General features: G+C 41.4%; 1 protein-coding gene across 2 annotated transcripts in view; it reads left to right on the top strand.

Annotated features, from left to right (window-relative positions):
* Window positions 1–2,290: 2,290 nt before the first annotated feature.
* gkap1 (G kinase anchoring protein 1) overlaps window positions 2,291–19,678 on the top strand; it is a 38,974-nt gene continuing 21,586 nt past the window's right edge. The window contains exons 1-8 of one of the 2 annotated variants that reach the window (XM_063068804.1): window positions 2,291–2,731; window positions 4,265–4,426; window positions 5,703–5,780; window positions 9,376–9,505; window positions 11,216–11,238; window positions 11,663–11,806; window positions 16,768–16,869; window positions 16,951–17,014. In XM_063068804.1, coding sequence (XP_062924874.1) covers window positions 2,459–2,731; window positions 4,265–4,426; window positions 5,703–5,780; window positions 9,376–9,505; window positions 11,216–11,238; window positions 11,663–11,806; window positions 16,768–16,869; window positions 16,951–17,014 — 976 coding nt within the window. In that variant the 5' untranslated portion in view covers window positions 2,291–2,458. The remainder of the gene's footprint in view (window positions 2,732–4,264; window positions 4,427–5,702; window positions 5,781–9,375; window positions 9,506–11,215; window positions 11,239–11,662; window positions 11,807–16,767; window positions 16,870–16,950; window positions 17,015–19,678) is intronic. The other variant, XM_063068805.1, reaches the window with a different exon arrangement.

Here is a 19,678-nt window from a genome sequence, read left to right as displayed (position 1 = left end):
CCACCATGGAGGAGGCCCCAGAACCTGAGATTGTTTTGCAGCCACAAGTCTCACCTGCCAAGCAGAGTGACCCCCCCCACCCTTTGTCAGTAACGACTTTATCCCACAAGAATAAGTAGTCCTCCACAGTGATCAAAAAAAAAGGAAAAGAGAAACTAAGTAGACAGTTATCCCAGCCCCTGATTTTTCTTTCAGTTAGCTTCTGGAGTTACAAAACATAACAATGGGTGGAACCAGGTCTGGGGCAGGGTAGATATGATGGGCTTGTGGAGCTAAGTGGGGGAGGGACAGAGACAGAGGATGGTAGGTGACAGGTAGAATCACTTACGGGGAGGGAGCGGAAGCAGGTGGGGGAATAGAGACAGAGACCGGTCTGGGTAACCAGATAAGGGAAGGATGACAGGCAGATGGAATTGGAAGGGGGAGGAGATGGGATAGCAGGAGTGGACCAAGGGAGAAGAGGGCAGGTGGGAAGGATAATGAGTCTAGGTGATGGTGGGAGGGGAAATGCAATGAGAAAGGTGAATAAAGGGTGAGAGAGCATGGTTGGACTCGATATGGGAAAGCAACACAAGGGGCATAGGTTACCCAAAACTGGAAACTACCATCTTCATTACCCGAGGTTTACATTGAGGAATTGTTATCAGGAATTGTCTACGTGAATTTGCAAATTCTTCAGGTTTCCTCTGGATGCTCCCGATTCCTTCTACTTCTCAAAACATGAGTGATGGTTAACTAGGCACTGTGAAGTTTCCCTAGCGTGTAGGCGGGTGACAGAACCTGCAGGAGGAGTTGGTTGCAGATCTGGGGAGAATAAAACAAGTTAGGGTCAGATACCTGTGAAAGGAAAGACGTTATTAAACTGGAAAGGGTGCAGAAAAGATTTGAAAGGATGTTGCCAGGGCTTGAGGGACAGAGTCATAGGGAGAGATTGTACAGGCTGGGACTTAACTCCTTAGAGCACAGGAGACTCAGAGATAATTCTATAGAACTGTATAATATTGTGAGGGACACAGATAGGATGAATGCACTTAGTCTTTTTCCCAAAGTGGGGAATCAAGATCCAGAGGACACAGCGAGGCAACTTATTTTACACAAAGGGTGGTATGTATGTGAAATGAGCTGCCAGAGGAAGTGGTTGAACTAGAAACAATAAGGACTTTTAAAAGAGGTTCATGGATTGGAAAGGTCTATAAGGTTGTGGGACAAATGCTGGCAGATTGGACTAGCTGGGATGGACATCATAGTCGATTTTGACTAGTTGGGCTGAGGGGCCTACTTTGTACTGTACGACTCTCTTAGTATAAATATACTGTACATGCATGATAGCACGGACTCAGTGGGCTGAAGGGTCTGTTCCCATGTTGCATCTCTCTCTGACTTAATTAAGAAGAATATGCATTGCTGCATGATGTGAGACATTTCACCGTGGCAGTCTGGGAGGGTGCATGATCATAAAAGTTTTTCTTAACTTTACTGTCACAAGCAATACAGTTTTTAGTTTTGCCCCAAGATTCATTATCTTCCTTCCAGAAGTCCTCAATTCTCTGCAACAACCTGTTTGGTACAGTGCAATTTTCTCAAGCACCGCCCATGGATGACATGAATATTGCAGTATCTGAAGTCCCGATGTGGACAGGGGCTTCGTTCGTCAGGTCCACCACTTTTCCGCAGTTCCAACGCCTCACTGCCTCCAATCACAAAGCAAGGTTCCAGTGACCAAACACCATTACTGGTGAGCCCCAGATGGTCTCTAATAAAGTACAGGGGCATGATTGGACTATACATTTCCACATTTATTTTAGGTGAAGAACAAAAGAGGTTGATGGGCCTTTAAAGTCTAGATAAAATTTTGCGGAAAGTCTCATGACGGAAATTAAAAGTCCTCCTTCAGCAGAGAATAGTCTAGATTTCAATCAGCACATGAATAGAGGAAAAAAAGCTTTAAACCGACGCACAGTTCTTGCCACTGACTTCTTCATTCCCCCGTCTGCCGCAAAGTGAACCGATGATTAATTTTGATGACATCCGTCCCCGTTAAGGAGCCGCTGGCCAAGCGATCAAAGATAACCCAAGCTGCCGGCACGTCCTTGAAATCGCTTACCAAGATCGAAGGTGGGCTAACCTGGGCTTCCGCGTTGACACGCTACACCTCGTTAGCCCCGAGACTCGTTAAAGCACTGACGGCCGGAAAACGGCCCGCGGTGAAGTTAAGTTGCGGGGCAGTCTCCGCGCGGTGCGCGCTCTCGCTCGGGACCACAGCCGGTGCGCGCACACGAGCCTCCCATGTCCGTTCCAAAAGAACTCGGTTGGTGGCGCTTCGCGTTTCGGTCACGGACCAATTCTGCAGCGGCTGGCAAATTCTGCCCCGACTCTCGGCTGCTTGTAGTACTTCCAACACCGTTCGGTCAACTCCTCTCGCCCCGGCCCTTCTTTCAGTTTAATTCAAGTCGTCGGCATGGCGGCAGCAGTCGGCCCAGCCTCGATTCGCACGACCGCCTCTCGCTTTGCATTGCTGAGGGTGGAGGGCGATTCGTCCGACTCCGATTCGGACCCCGGGCGGATTAACGGCAGTAATCGAATCGGGAAAGGCGGCCGCGTCGGAGCCGCTAAGAAAAACAACAACGCACAGTCCGGGGCCGCGGGCGGCGGCGGCAGCGGCAGCAGCAATGAGAAAAAGAAACAGAAAAGGAGGAAGAAGAAAGAGCAGCAGCAAAGCGAAGCGAATGAGGTACGAACCGGGGAGTCAGTCGGAGGCCAGAGCCGGAGCCACTTTCAGTCGGAACGATGAACACAGTGCTCGCACACGATGCTCTTTTACCCACTGAAAGGAAGGGTTTTGTAGAAGAAGTTCTGTCTATTTTTGTATGATTCTACGGGGAAAGCTTTTGCTGTGATAGAAATGCATTAAGATTTACAATTCAATTTAAATTGAGCAAGTCACATTGAAGAATCTGAATTATAATACTCTACATTTTACAGAAACACATCCTTACTTCTACTTTGTCTTTTTAAAACGTCCCTTTTAAAATTGCATTTACACTATTGGCGCAAAGGTTTCTCATTCCCACTAACCGCTTGCCCGTTACTTAAACATTTGTTTTGTTTAGTTTTATCTCTTGGATGTCATATTCATCCGATATTTCTCTGGCCCGCTGGCACTATTTGATGTCGATCCGGAGCTTCCCCTGACCAAGCCTGCATTCCTCTGTCAATATTCGCCAAAATGTTTCTTCTTTTGGGGGACCAGAATCGAATGCCCCGATTGCTGACAGGGCAGGACACTAAACTTCCACAACTACTAAACGCATCAAAAACCTGAGGGTTTGATAAAGTATCAACTCTGTCGGAAAGCCACGTTTCTGCAGACTTCAGTGCATAACCAATGCAATTCTGCATTGCAAGGATTTGCTGGAAGGGCCAGAAGGCCTCCTCGCTGCATCGCTAAATGTAATAAATATGTATGATTGTTGACATATAGGCAAGTACAGTGCACAGGGTCTCACACATACTGATGAAAGACAAAAAAAAGTTTTAGGAAATAATACCAAATAGGGTATCAAGGAATTCCTTTCAAAAACGAATACACCCTGTTACACCAAGTTAAAAATTAGATATTTTTTAATATCACATCTGAAATACAAAATTCAACAACAGCATTACCTTTTTTACTGCAGAAAATGCTAGAAATATTCAACAGCTCAGACAGCACTGTTGAAGAGAGAGAAATATTTTTGGTTGGTGATTCTCTTTGCAGGTGCTGCCTGACCTGAGTACTTCTGGCATTTATTGGGTCCAGCCTATTATTATATTGCTACAGGCATACGTTGAACTTGTATTGAGAGCTGTATTCATATTCAAATATCCCATAAAGTAAATTATCCTTTAAAAATTCAGCAATGATTTTAGAAAGTGAACTGCTTTAATTGATAAATCTATTACTATGGCAACAGGTGTTTGAATTTGAATGTACAGATTCCTTTTGTCCTTTAGTACAAACAAAAAGATTTCAATATGTGATTTGTGTAAATATAAGTTTTGATTTGATTACACTAAAATTATATGGGTTTCTATTTTGAAAATTGCTTAAATGTTTTACTTTAACCCATGAAGTATTTAGTAATCTTTGAAGCACACAACTACAACTTAACATTTAAACGATCAAATGATTGGTTTAATCATCAGGATGCAGTTTTAATTGAGTACAAAAATGTGTACTCGGTTTTTCATAATTTTGACTTCTTTTTTGGTTCTTAATTTAAAGCTACGAAGTCTGGCTTTTGGAAAAAGTATATCAAAGTCTTGTTCTACCGGCGTAGTTGGAGTGAATGCTGGGTCTTGTCAGTCAGAACAATTCCTGAACTGGCAGAATCCACCAGCGGCAGAGGGGGAGAAGTGGGAGCAGTGGAGAGAGAAGGATGAACAGGTGAGAAATGGTGTTGTTTAAAATGTTACAAAATTGAATACCTACAGGCCATGGGCACTACTGGCCATTAATTATGTCACTAACCACAAATCTATGCAGATTTATCATTTTCGGAATATTTTACTGCCAAGTGGCATTAAAGAACCATTTATTACCATTATGTTGTTGTCGAGCTGGCTCGCAGACGTTTTGTTACCCAGCTAGGCAACATCATCAATGCAACTTCGAATGAAAGTTTCATTCAACAACAATATCCTCAGCCTGAGCTACAAATGTTTTTCCAACATCTTACTTACCATTATGTCCTTTCACAATTCACAGTTTTATTGTGCAAAGCTTCTTTGTATTAAAACAAGGTCAGGAATTTACATCACTAAATGCATTCAATATTATTAGGGGTGGGAAAAGTCTGGAACTCATCGAGGTAAGTTAACCTAATGATTTTTTACGAGAGGGAATTTGTGTGGTACTATTTGAATGAACAGATGCAAGCTCTGTGTTAGTTTAGTCTTGTAGTAAGGCTTATTTCAGGTATATGCGCAAATAAACATGTTAGCTCTATTATTCAACGTGAATAACTCATTCTTGGCAGGAGCAGATGTTCTTCAACTGGAAGTCATTTTGTCGTGGTGTTACACAAGTCATTGTTTCTCTACCGTCTCAGGTTTGGAAGCAGATAGAGTGCGCATAGATACAATGTTAAAAAATCATTGAAATGCTGGTAACAATACAGCTGAACCTATGTAGAGAGCTGAAAAATGCCCTTTAACTGCCTCTTTAAATTGCTGTCAATGTTGAATGTGGCTTCATGGGTTCAGATAAAAACACACAAGGGCCTGATTAGTATGTATCATTTTTTTAGTTGTGTAGGTCTATTTGTCCATAGTTATTCATCAATGATGTTTTCTAGGATTGAGAATCGAAGCCAGGAGAATGGAATTATTGCCAATAAGAAATTATTTATTTTAGGAGAAAATTAGGTATGGAGAGGGAGGGAGGGTGGAGATAGTGATCATAACGTCTTGTTCTTGTGCTTTGTTTCCAATATTACCTGCCATTTTCAAAATTTCTCCAAATGCAATGAACTGAGAAATATTGCCACCCATTTTTAGGTTGTGAGTACTGAATGCTGACACATTCAATCTCAGTGCTTTGCAGAGCATGTTTTCTCTACAGTATTCAAAGTAGATCATTCAATAGGTCCTATAATGTTGCAAAGTATTTCTGGAACCTTTGATGGAGCTTCTCTGACTGATTTGTTTTGTTCTAAATATAGCTGACCAACAAATTATATGAAGCAGATCTCCAGAAGGCTTTGCTGATTAGCAAGTTGGAGTACGAGGAGCATAAAAGTGTATGTATACATTTGAAACTTAGACTCATCATGTTTTTTTTTTGAAGGCAAGCTGTACGGTAGGAAATCTGACAGTTCCAATGCAGGGAGTTCTGTGAAGGTATTGCATGAAATGTCTGGTACATGTGTCCATCGTCTGTAATGAAATGGAGACCCTGCAACTAATAAAATCTTTGTGACAACAGAAAACATGAGAAATACTCAGTGGGTTATGCATCACCCGTAGCGATGCTGCCTTATCCGCCAAGTATTTCCAGCATTTTCTTTTTATTTCAGGCTTCCAGCATTTGCTGCTCAAGTTATTTCATTTCCCCCCCCCCCCCCCAGGATGGTATCTGGTCCACTTCAGGGTAAATCCAAATCTTAACATGTCTGTATCATTCCAAATGACACTTTATTTTTTTTCTGGTCAAACTCTGATCAAATATTAATAGTGTATTTCATTTGTGTATTTTGTTACAAAAATAAATAAGTAATCTCATGGGGTTTGATTTTTCACAAACAAATATTTTATCAAAAATGTTTCTTAAATTTGAGAATGATCTTACGTTTCCTTTTTGGTGTGTCTGATTAAGAACTATAGGAAGGAGTGCATTTTAACACTTCTTCCCTTCCCAGCCTAGGCAGAAAGAAAAATTGGATTTATTGTAAATGGCGGGAGATTGAAAGGTGGTGGTGTTCAGAGGAACCTGGGTGTTCTTGTACATGAGTTGCTAAAAGTTAATGTGTAGGTACAGCAAGGGGTTTAAGAAGCTTAACAGGGTGTTGACCTTTATTGGAGTCCAAGACTAGGGAGGTCTTGTTCCAATCATGTAGGGTCTTGATAAAACTATTTTTAGTATTACCTGAGGGTGACAAAACTGCAGATTGTCTCTGGGGTTGGTGAGGAGGGATGAGGGTGAGTAGCTTAAGCTGTATTGAATTTAGAAAACTACGAGGTGATCTCCGTACAGTGTACAAAGGACTGGAATTGACAGCAAAGAATTGGTGATAACACTTCCCCTGACTAGGATATCTCCAACCTGGTGTCGCAGTCTCTGAATAACGGTCACCCGTTCAGGATAGAAATGACAAGAAACTTCCTCGCCTGAGGCATATGTCACCCACAGTGTCTGTGGAAGCTCGGTTTCCGACGATATTGCAGACGGAAATTGCTAAATTTATAGATAGCAACAGAATCTAGGACCATGGGGTTGACGCAGAAAATGGCTTTGGGGTGAAATATTGGGGCGTTTCTCACCCTCTGCATGTCACCTTGGCTGAACAGAGGAGCACTCTTAGTAATAGACTATGACAACTGCACTGCTCCAAATAGCGCTATACGAGGTTGTTCTTACTCTCGGCCATTAGGCTCTATAATGAGTCAACCTGTAGCTGGGGAAGTGATGACCCCCCCCCTCCTGTTAGACTATTTGAGGTAACTTATTTTTTATTCTTTCTTACTTCTCTTCTAATATTTGTATATCTGTGCACTTGTAATGCTACTGTGACACTGCAGTTACCTTTGGGATCAATGAAGTATCTATCGCTCTATCTATCTGATCCAAATGAAATGGTTTCATTGGATCCCTTTATCATTTTAAAGATGTTAATTTAGCATTCACTGGTTCTTGAACGAGAATAAAGGCCATGTTTATGTAATATTTTATAACATAAGAGTGATGCTTTTTTTAGTGAGTCTAGAGCACATACCCACTTCCCCTATTTCTCCATCCCTCGAAACAGCTGGTTAACCATTTTTTAAAATTGTAATTTCCTGTTTGTGTTCACACAATGCCATGAGCCAAAAATGAACATAGAACTCTTTCTGCAAGTATTTTTTCTATCAGATTTATCAATGAGACCAGAATACATGTTCCCTTGGGAACAATTTTTGTTACATGCTGTCATTTCTTGCTCTGTCGTGCCTCACTTCCAAGAAAGATAATTTGCTGGAGGAAAGACATTTCAGTCCTGCTACGGTGTTTTGATCCACAACATTGGCAATTCCTTTCGTCCCACAGATGCGTCTCAACCCGCTGAATTCCTCTGGCAGATTGCTTGTTGCTGCAGATTCTGGCATCTATATTCTCTTGTGTGTCTGTGATAATATTGCCTCCATTTTGCTAATAATCTCATCAGTTGTTCCCAATAGCTCGGGCAAACACCTCTTTTCTGCCCTTCCATTCCAGCAGGCCAAGACACTTTATCCTTTCAATGAGTTTGATGTGACTGACACCTCATGAACCATACCAGTTCCCTCTAACCATTTCATATTTGTGCAAGTACTTGGTCACTGTAATCCTGATGTTCTAGTATTTTAAATTACTGTTTGTTACTAGGAATCCCCCCCTCCCCGCTCACATTATGAATTCACTGGCTCTCCATTTAGCAGCAGTCTGGAGGCTGCTGGTTCACTATAAGTCTTTCCGTCCTCCGGTTTGAACTTTGGCAGCTATGTAGCTCCTGTATTTTGTAGATGACTGCTCAGCTATGTGTTGCTACACCAAGAACCTGGTGCAAATCCCTGTCCTCTTTTGGTGCTCACATGGCTGAGGGGCACAGTGTGGAAAGGGCTGAGAATTGAGTGGGTCAGACTGGCTGCCTGGTGCTGAGATGTGGGTTTTAAGGCTGCACCCTGCCTGGTACAGTAAGTGTGGATTTTGGTGGAAGTTGGTGGCAGCACCTGCTTCATGTGTTGACAGACTGCCTGGACCTTCCTGTTGGAAGCGATGGAAGCTGTTCTTCACTTACACAATTCTTCCCAACCCAGAGCCTTCTCCACAGTAACAACTCCAAAGCCCAACAAAGAACATTGAGCATTGTTTCTAGACCGGGGAAGGCTGTGCAGATTACGAAGCACTGTGGAGACAGCAGCTTCCATTGTATCTAACAGGAGGTGACGAGAGTGACCCTTGGTTCCCTCTGATAGTCCCCAGTGATACAGAACTGGCTCATCAGGCCAAGGCAAAGCCTGGGCGCCTCATCTTAGTGCTGAGCAGCTACGCGTTTTCAGGCAGCTGTTCCTTGAGCTATAAGCTATTCATTGCTGGATTTGTACCAGGTTCCCCGCACCATAGCTCACCGTTATATCAGCAGGAAAGTCAAGGGTTTGCATCAGATTTCTGGCATAGCAAAGATGTTAATAGTATATAATGGGCACCACAGTAGTGTGGTGTTCCGTCTGAGCGTTCCACGTTCTCCCCATGATCTGCATGGATTCTGTCCGGATGCCCCTGTTTCCTCCCACAGTCCAAAGCCGTACCGGTTAACAGGTTAATTGGTCTTTGTAAATTGTCCTATGATTAGGCTAGTGTAAAATAGGTGGGTTTGCTGGGTCATGTGGCTCGTTGTGCCGGATAGGCCTGCTGTACCCTTCATCTCCAAATAAACTAAAATATTTCCATAAATAATGCTTGTATTGACCCCATTTTAGCACCCTCGTTTCAGGGAGTGCTAAACGAGATATCAGTGTATGAGTTACATCTGCAGTTTAGAAACAAAATGCATAATCTTTCATCTTGCTTTGTCCTTTTTAGATTTTGTAAAAATGTAATAATCCTTGAATGAAAATCTTCATTGCACTTCATCTTAAACTTTGAAACATCTTTTACAGTGTTTAGATGCAGATAATACTTCTCCTAAAACAAAAGGACCAAGTAGAAAGGAGAAACGAAAACATCTTCAGGGAAAAGATAAACCAGCCACAGTTTCATTGAAAGATTTTCAGACTGACGGAAGTACAGGTAGTATTGGAGTTGTGTCAGTGTTTTATTTTGAGCAGTATGATTGCTTTATAACAAAATCTGGGTTGTTGGTTTGATTTTCATGTGCGTGGTAGCCACCAGATGACAGTAGAGTCAAGTGCCCAGAAAGGACATGCAGCTGTGTGATTTTGATTTACATGAAATAAGAGATTGACCACTGATCCTGAGGCAGCTGACCGGAGCCCCATTCTATATGAGGAAAGGAGGGTGGAGATAATCTCTTCACCAAGAGTGTACGGTCATTGAATATGGAGAAAAGCATGAAGTTCAGCAGCAGGTAGAGATGGTAAAATTTTGGAGGTGAAAGTATGTGATTTGCAGCAATTTCTGATTAGATTGGATTCTGGACTTTATAGACTTATTTGGAGGGTGGAAACTGCACCATCTTTGCACATCAGCTTATTTTAAACAAATGATTTAAATTTTTCAGAAGAAGTCTTTCAAGTTCAAGGTTATTGTCATTTGAGCAATAAACATGTATACCACCAAACGAAACAATGTTCCTCTGGACCAAGGTACACACCACAGTACATATAACTCACACACACAACACAAAGTAATATTACCACAAATAAATTGACAAATAATAAGCTGCATGTATGACACATGATAACAAGGAAACAGTATAATGCTACTGGTGCCTCATATGTGGTGAGACCTGGGTGGTGGCAGGAAGAGCAGTAGTCTTACAGCCTGGGGGAAGAATCTAACAGTCCTATGGTACCTCCTGCCCGATGGAAGGGGGTTGAAGAGATTGGATGGATGGGAGGGATCATTAACGATATGAAGGGTCCAGCATGCTGTGTAGTCCTGGTAGATATCTCAGATGGGTGGAAAAGAGATCCTCTGAGCAGTTCTCACAAAGGAGGATCTTGTGGTCAAGGTGTGGTCAATTGCCTTACATCTGACCACAAAATGCATATGACACTCACAATGGGGCTTCTGTAAAAATTGGTTAGAATTGGCGGGGGGGGGGGGCTCCTTGCTCACCTCAATCTCTTCAGGAAGTGGAGATGTTGCTGTACTTCTTGACCAGAGGGGTGGAGCTGAGGCATCAGGTGAGGTTGTCCATTATGTACACTCCCAGAAACTTGGTGCTGGTAACTTTCTCCATGGAGGAGCTGTCTGCGTGCAGTGTGGAGTAGCCAGCCTGCACCTTCCTAAAGGTTGGTGTTGACGAGGCCAGCTACTGTTGTGTCATCAGTGGACTTGATTCGGTTTGGACTGGGTCCAGCTGTACAGTCACTTGTTCCCCTGCTTCAAATTTTGTGTAATGCTTTGTGAGGCTACTCTAATACTCCAGCCCATACATACATGCTCTCCTGTGTGAAGTACAATAGTGATGACAGGAAGAAGATGCTATTTTCTCATCTCCTTGTGCAGTCATCCAGAAGCTTACTGCCAATTACTATTGGTCATATCTTGAAAACCCTGAAACTCGTAAGCCCAATTTTTGGAACAGGAAGCAACAATTTATGTTCCTTATTAAATCAAAGTCCTATAAATGTTTAAAAGTACTATATTTTCAACTTTTCACTGGTTAAATTCAATATTGAGAAGCAGATGTATCAGGATTTTAAAATCTGCATAGTTTGCCCATTGTTCTCTATTTGAGTAGCCACAATTTTGTGAGTGAAATATGTTGCCAGTATTTTACACCATATTAACTTTTTCATTCTCTTTCATTAGATCAGACAAATAGGAAGTCTGAGGTATGCTACTTTTATCTTTATGGCAACTTAATTTATATTGTGGAATTAGTGTTTACGATCTTTTTTTAATAACCAAGTGAGTTGTATGTTTACAATATGGCCTGGAACTTGGAATTCAGATTTAAAAGAGACTTCCAATAAAATAATGGATGAAGTTAAAACTCAGCAAAAGAGTAAGAGGACAATGATCCTTTTTGAATATAATCAACTATGATCTGGATTTGCATTGTGTAAGAAACAAATATAGTAATTTGTCCATTTGTTTTGAAAAGAGAATTTCCATATTTCTGAGAAAGTAGTGGAGTGGGCCAAATGGCTTGATTCTTCAGTCTGCACAAGGCTCAACACTTTTTTTAAATCATAACTTAATGTTTTGCTTCTTGTATACCTTGAACTGAATTCAGAAATTTTGTGCTTTTTCCAGGAGCCAACATCTTTACATGCAGCAACAGAAGAGGATAGCTTCTTTATTAAACTAGAAGAAGCTGCAAGTAAAATACTATCAATGGAGAGGAGAAAGCAGTTATCAAGTACCAATGGATTGGACAGTATTTCACAAGAGAGCCAAGTATGTATTTCCGAAAATACATTTCTAAACCTTAATTGATTTGTCTGTGTTGCACGCGGGTGGTCTGGGGCTTGATAGTGGTTTAACCAGTTAGAGACATGACCTATGTAACTTGGAAACAGTCCCATTGGCTCATTAATTTCACGATGACTATCAGAAACCTTTTTGCATAAATCTCACGTTAAATCCACTGCAATCTTTCCATACTCAATCATCTCCCTCCTCCCTTTCCTTTCACCCCAGATTCTACCACTTAACTACACACAGGAGCAGTTTGCAATGGCTAAACAACCACCCAACCTACACATCTTTGGGATTTGGAAGGAAGTCAGTGTTGGAGGAAGCCCACGTATAGGGAGAATGTGCACACTCTGCACAAACTCCACTGGTGATTTGGATAGAACCTGGGTTATAAGAGTTGTTAGGCAGCAGCCTTTCTATCTGTGCCTCTGTTCAGCTTGAATGTTACCTGTTTCTTTGTGAACAGTTATTCAAAACGTCTATAGATTGTTTAATTGCAGTTTAAGCAATGTTCTCAGATTAATGTATTTGCATATTCATAAATCCAAAATTAAATTTAAAACTGTTGGATCTTTCATTTATTTTATGTTTCCAATATTTTCACAGCTGTTGCTAATGAACTGAGTAGGAGGAGAACATTTAAAAAAATATTGCTGATAGATATGTGGGACTGAATCAACTAAGGATGTGCTTTTAGTTTAATTGATGCTTCAACTCCCTAGAACTGTTTAAACAAACCGATTTTCCAGTGTCATCACAACTGTTTAAACATTTTGTAAGTAGAATTTGAGTTTGTAGGGTCTCTATTTGTTTTCTAAAAGTAATGACTGGAAAGTGAAGAGCAGACAGCAGATGTGGCTGTAACTGGTGATTTGATACTTATGAAATTTGAGCAATAGCAACGTGTTGAGTATTAGGGGTAGTGGTGCATGGATCATTGAGAAACAGCAGAAAGAGATAAATGTTTATCTCCGACTCGTAAGTATAACCCTGCTGGACATCATTAAAGCATTGCTGGTTTCCAAACTCTGTATCGTTTATTTGGGGATTGATCTGTGACTGCAGCTGATATCTTAATAAACAGGCAAGATTTGAACATCGACTGGTCCCATTCTCCTTTCACCTTGATGTGGCCCTAGTTCTGCATCCTCTCATAAGAGGAAACATTCTCTCCACATGTACCCTATCAAGACCCCTGAGAGTTTTCTTTGTATCAGTCAAGTCAACTTCTACTCTGCAACACTCAAGCAGTTCAAACCTGGTCTTCCCAGCCTTTCCTCATGATGGAATGGGCAGGTTACCTTAATATTATTCCTCTAATAAGACAATTACTATACATGGGTGAGAGCAAATCTGGAGTAAATTCCAGGTACAAAATTAAGCATAACCTCTCTAATTTTGTAATAATTTCCCCAAATAATAAATGGTAACATTTTGCTAACTTTCCTATTTATTTATTTGTACTGTAAATCATAACATCGGATACCCAGATCTCTTCCCATCTCAGCTCTGTAACCAGCTAGAATTTTTATTTTTGTTTTTTTTCCCCTCAGCAAAATAGGCAATGTCACAAGTTCCCATGTTGTACACTGTTCACTGGGTCTTTGCCTGCTAACTTAAATGTGTCTGTATCCTTCTATCACTCTGTTAACGTTCTCTTAACAGCTTAACTTCCAGGCTGTCTTTGTATCAGCACATTTGACAACCGTGGTTTCAATGTCTCTATATGATGGAAACGTGTTCTATCTATCCATTCTTTCAAGCATTCTATGGTTTTAAGTACCTCTGCCAAGTCTTGCAAACTCTTTTTTTCCAAGGATTTCAGACCCAGCTTCACCAGTCTATCCACACAAATTCCCTCAATCACTTCTGCACCTTTTCCAAAGTCATCGCATCTTTGTGAAGTGTGGCTCACAGGACGAGACACAACGTACCAGTTATGGCTGAGCCAGTGTTTTATAAAGGTTCTTCATGTCATCCGTTCTTTTGCACTCTATACACCTATTTATGGAGCCCAAGGGCTCAAACACTTTTTCAACCATTTCCTCAACGTGACCTGGCACTTTCAACAAACTATTCATACACTTAAATTTGGTGGGGAGGGGGGAGTGTTGGGGAAGAGGGAGAAACAATCCAGGTGCCAGAATTCCTACAAACAACATGCTTGAAATACTCTGTAAGGAGATATGTGAGTATCAGTATGAAAAGAATTTGCAGGATTATGGGGTAGAGCAGATGAGTGGGGTTGGTGTAAGCAAGAACTGGGTCTGCCTTAGTATTCACTTTATAATAGGCATTCCCTTTTGTCCTTTCCAAACTTCCCCTTCTCCTCAATTTAAAATATGTTTATTTTCTCAATCCTAATGGCAGGCCATTAGTCTGCATTGTTAGCTCTGTTTCTGTACAGAGCTGCTGTTAGCATTTTGTTTTGGGAAATATAATAGTACAGCACAGGAACGGCCCTTCAACCCACCGTGTTGTGCCAAACTAGCTCTGACGTACATTGGTTTGAGATATATATACTTTCCAGTTTACTTTCATTCAAGTCAAAGTGAATTTATTATCCAAGTTTATACGTGTTACCGTATACTGCCTTGAGATTCACTTTCTTGCAGGCGTTTATAGGAACTAAGGAAATACAATAGAACTTATGAAAAACTACACAAACACTAATACCAGCAAACAGCCAATGTGCAAATGAAAATAAATAATAATACGAGTTGTAGTGGCTTTGAAAGTGAGTGTGGAGGTTGTGAAACCTGTTCAGAGTTGTGATGAGCGAAGTTATCCACGCCAGTTTGGGAACCTGATGGTTGTAGGACAATAACTGTTCTTGAACCGAGTGATGTAGGACCTAAGGCTGCTGAACTTCCTGCCCAATGGGTAGCAGCAAGAAAAGGGCATGGCTTGGATGGTGGAGGAACTTAATGATGGAGGTACTTCCACATCAGTCTTCACTGTGGAAGATCCTAGCAGTATGGTGGAAGTTCCAGGTGTCAGGGGACATGAAGTGTGTGAAATTACCATAACTAGAGAGAAGGCTGTTGGGAAACTGAAGGGTCTGAAGATAGATAAGGTACCTGGACCAGATGGTGTACACGCCAGGGTTCTGAAAGAGGTAGCTGAAGAGATCGTGGAGGCATTAGTAATGATCTTTGAAGAAACACTAGATTCTGGAATGGTTCTGGAAGCCTGGAAAATTGGAAGTGTCACTCCACTTGAAACTATAGACCAGCTCGTCTGATCTCAGTGATTGGGAAGATGTTGGAATCGATTTTACCAAGGATTAGGTCTCAGGGTACTTGGAGACACATGATAAAATAGGCCATAGTCAGCATGGTTTCCTCAAGGGAAAATCTTGTCTGACAGATCTATTGGAATTCTTTGAAAAAGCAATAAGCAGGATAGACAAAGGATAATCGGTTGATGTTGTGTACTTGGATTTTCAGAAGGCCTTTGACAAGGTGCCACATGAGGCTGCTTAACAAGTTATGAGTCCATGGTATTACAGGAAAGATTCCAGCATGGATAAAGCAGTGGTTGATTGGCAAGAGGCAAAGAGTGGGAATAAAGGGAGCCTTTTCTGACTGGCCGCTGGTGACTAGTGGTGTTCCTTGGGGGGTCTGTGTTGGGACCGATTCTTTTTACATTATATGTCGGTGATTTGGATGACGGAATTGATGGCTTTGTTGCAAAGTTGGCATACGATATGAAGATAGGTGGAGGGGCAGGTAGTTTCGAGGAAGTAGGGAGGCTACAGAAGGACTGACAGATTTGGGAAATGGCAGATGGAATACAGTGTCGAGAAGTGTATGGTCATGCACTGTGGTAGAAAAAATGAAAGGTTTGGCTATTTTCTAAATGGAGGATTCCCTAAAGGTTAATTTGAAGGTTGAATCTCTGGTGAGGAAGGCAAATGCAATGTTAGCATTCATTTCAAGAGGACTAGAATATAACAGCAAGGATGTAATGCTGAAACTTTATAAAACACTGATGAGGACTCACTTGGAGTATTGTAAGCAAGTTTGGGCCCTTTAGAAAGAATGTGCTGAAACAGGAGGGTTCAGAGGAGGTTAAGGAATCTGATTCCAGGATTGAATGGCTTGTCATACGAAGAGTATCTGATGGTTCTGGGTCTGTATTCACTAGAATTAAGAAGAATGAAGGGTGACCTCATTGAAACCTATTGAATGGTGAAAGGCCTTTATAGAGTGGATGTGGAGAGGATGTTTCCTATGGTGGGAGAGTCGTAAGACTAGAGGACACAGCCTCAGAATAGAGGGGTATCCTTTTCCAACAAAGATGAGGAATTTCTTTAGCCAGAGGGTGGTGAATCCATGGAATTCTTTGCCACAATCAGCTGTGGAGGCCAAGTCTTTATGTATATTTAAGGCAGAGGTTGATAGATTCTTGATTGGTCAGGGCATGAAGGGATATGGGGAGAAGGTAGGAGATTGGGGCTGTGGAGAAATTTGGATCAACCATGGTGAAATGGTGGAGCAGACTTGATGGGCTAAATGGCCTAATTCTGCTCTTATACCTTTATCGTCTTGTGAGCAATGCTTCTTTCTTGTGGCAGCACTCCATATAATTGTGCTCAGTGATGGGGAGGGCTTTGCCTGTGATGGACTGGGCCGTATCCACCACTTCATTGACTTTTTGTGGAGCCACCCAAGAATCAGTTCCAGACCCAATGCTTCTCCTAATATAAATGATTTGGACCTGGATGTAGACAGCACAATTTCTAATTATGCCAGTCAACCATGAGGATAACAATGGACCAAGGAGATAAAGAAAAGTTGGAGGTGTGGACAGACAACAGACAGCATTTGATACTGAAAAATGCTAAGTTCTACATATTGGTTAAGAAGAATATGGTACAACATCGCCTCTAATGTGACTCACTGTACTCAAAAGATACTTTTAAATTTTTCTTGCAGGAGGTTACTTCCAGTAATGCAATAACCGAACATTTAAAAGATCAACTGGAAAAGAAAGAACTCAAAATTCTTCAGTTGAAACAAATAGTTGCTGAGTGGGAAGTAAGTCTTGAGATTATGCCTTCTGCAATTCTGAATAAGAATTTATTTTTAACTGACATTTTTTAGTTTTCTTTTTAATAGACAAAATATAAAGAAGTGAAGGCTAGAAATGCTCAGCTTTTGAAGATGCTGCAAGAAGGTGAAAGTAAGTATTAACATTTTGAAATTTTGCAGGTGGACTGGTTGCTTGTATAGCTGCTGAGTGATGGTTGCTATCTTTACTGGGTCTTCATTTTAACAGGATTGATTGGTATTTTAATTACTAAGTGCTCCAGCTGCTCAGAGACATTAGATCACAAACACATAGTGTCATTGTGATTGGGTGGCAAGTTGTCATCCTTAATTGTTCATAAGACATTGCTATCGGGCTAAATTTCCTGTCATGAAATGCCACATTTTGCTCCAGTACAATATACATTGGTTAGAATTGTCCTTGCATGAATTAATTTTTAAACATTTTTGCTGCTGATAACTCAATGAAGAAAACTGAGATTTTGGACCCACATGAACAGATCAGCTGATCTAATTGAAGGATTGCAAAATAATTGGAGGAAACTTGCACTAGAGTGAATGATTTTGGTTTCAAACTGAGGAAAAGAAATAATTGGACAAAGCTGACTAGTGATTGTATTCAGATCACAAAGCAGCAGTAATTTCTTAGTGAGGTCAATTGTCAAATGCTTTCTGGGAATTGATTGCATTGATTCCATCTGGGAATATTGAACCTTCTGGGTCCTCTGTTTCAGATGTATTAAGACATGGAGATACCTGGATGTGAATAGTAATGTATAGCCTCTCGCTTCATGCATCTGAACTCTGTTTCTGTCACCTGTGCTGCCTCTGGATGGAGCACTGGCGCGGAACTAAGCATTTTCAACGCTGCTTCATACTTTGATGCAAGTTGAGCGGGACTGAGCAGGTCCCACTCAGAAGCGTCTGTTTTGGACTAGCAAGTCTGCCAATTAGAAGAGTTTGCCCTCTCAGTGGTGTTTAGGTGGTTAGAACATTATCGTGTCCTTCTCTTCCTCCATCACCGCTCTAACTATATAACCAGTCACTCATGATCCTGATTTCTTCCACACCGATATCTGTAACCACGTTTTCCTCGCCGGTGGAAGAACAGAGTTCGAAAAGACCTTTAGAGCATTTTAACTGTATAATGCCTAATCTGTTGAACTTGGTGTCCTTGGTCTCTTGCACAATGAAACCTTGCAGTGGTGGACCCCACAAAGAAAAAACATGAGTGTTCTGTGCACTACCTACTCAATATCGCATATTGAAACATTTCTACCTGAAAGGAAATTTTATAAAATTACAGATCAAATATTTTTGAAACTTCTATTGGCTATTGTTGGCTTAATTATTGAAACATCATATTTCCAGGTTTTATCTTCAGTGTCAGAAAGGTTGATTTGCAGTAATTAAAGCTAATTAAAATAAATAGGTCCCTAAATCTTGAATGGCAACACAACTGTCTATGATGTGATTAATTTATCTATAGTTCAGCAGCTTCACGCCGTTCCATCAGAAAGTGGATGCACATGTCGAGATGGTGTTTCACAAAACTAATGACAGGGCAGTTCTATTCACCATCTTTTGGATACTTACACTTAACAGCATTTGTATCCCTGCTGTGCAGATTATGCACAACCCGAGGACTTTGTAGCCCTTTACCTTAAGAATGTAAGCAATAGAAACAGGAGTAGGCCATCTGGCTCGTTGACCCAACTCCACCAGTCAATAAGATCATGGCTAATTTGGCCATGAACTCGTCTCTACCTATCTGACTTTCTCCATGGCCCTTAATTCCCTACTGTGCAAAAAATCTTTCAACACTATCATCCCCTTGAAACTAGTCACTAAGCTCCAAGACCTAGGTCTTGATATGTCCTTGTGCAACTGGATCCTCGCTTTTTCTCTCACTTGCAGACTCCAGTGGCTACAGATTGGCAACAGCATCTCCCTCCACAATCTCCATCGGCACAGGTGCAACACAGGGCTGTGTGGCTAGCTCTTTGATTTATACCTGTGACTGTGTGGCTAAGTACCCCTTCAGTCCAATATTTAAGTTTGCTAATGACACCACTGTTGCGTCAATGGTGATGATGAATCGACATGTAGGAGGGAGATTGAAATCTGGTTGAATGGTGCTGCAACAAAAGCTTCTCACTCAACATCAGCAAAACTAAAGATATACATATTGACTGCAGGAGGAAGAAGCTGGAGGTCTATGAGACAGATCTCATTAGGAGATTGGAGGTGGACGACAGTGCCTCTACTTTATTAGAAGTTTGCACAGATTTGGTGTGTCATTGAACTTTGCCAACTTCTGTGGGTACATGGTGGAGAGTCTCCTAACTGATTGCGTCATGAACTGGTCTGGAAGCACCAATGCCAAAAAAAGGCAAAGCCTACAAATGTGATGGACACAGCCCAGTGCACCATGGGCAAAGTCCTCCTCTCCATTGAACACATCTCAAAAGAGTGCTGCCACAAGAAGGCAGCGTCCATTATCAAGGACCCCCACCATCCAGGCCATCCATCGGGAAAGAGGTACAGAAGCCTTGGGTTTCAAACCACCAAGTTCAGGAACAGTTAATACCCTTCAACCGTCAGGTTCCTGAACCAGAGTTGATAATTTCATTGACCTCCACTCTGAACTGATTCCATTACCTATGGTCTCACTTTCACGGTCTCGATAATTCACATCCTCGGTATTATTTATTTATTTTATATTTGCAGTTTGTCTTTTGCACATTGGTTGTTTGTCAGTCTTTGTGTGTAGCTTTTCATTGGTTTTATTGTATGT

This window comes from Mobula hypostoma, chromosome 16 (genome assembly GCF_963921235.1).
Source record: "Mobula hypostoma chromosome 16, sMobHyp1.1, whole genome shotgun sequence".
Lineage (NCBI taxonomy): Eukaryota > Metazoa > Chordata > Chondrichthyes > Myliobatiformes > Myliobatidae > Mobula > Mobula hypostoma.
This window is presented reverse-complemented; position numbering and strand designations above follow the sequence as displayed.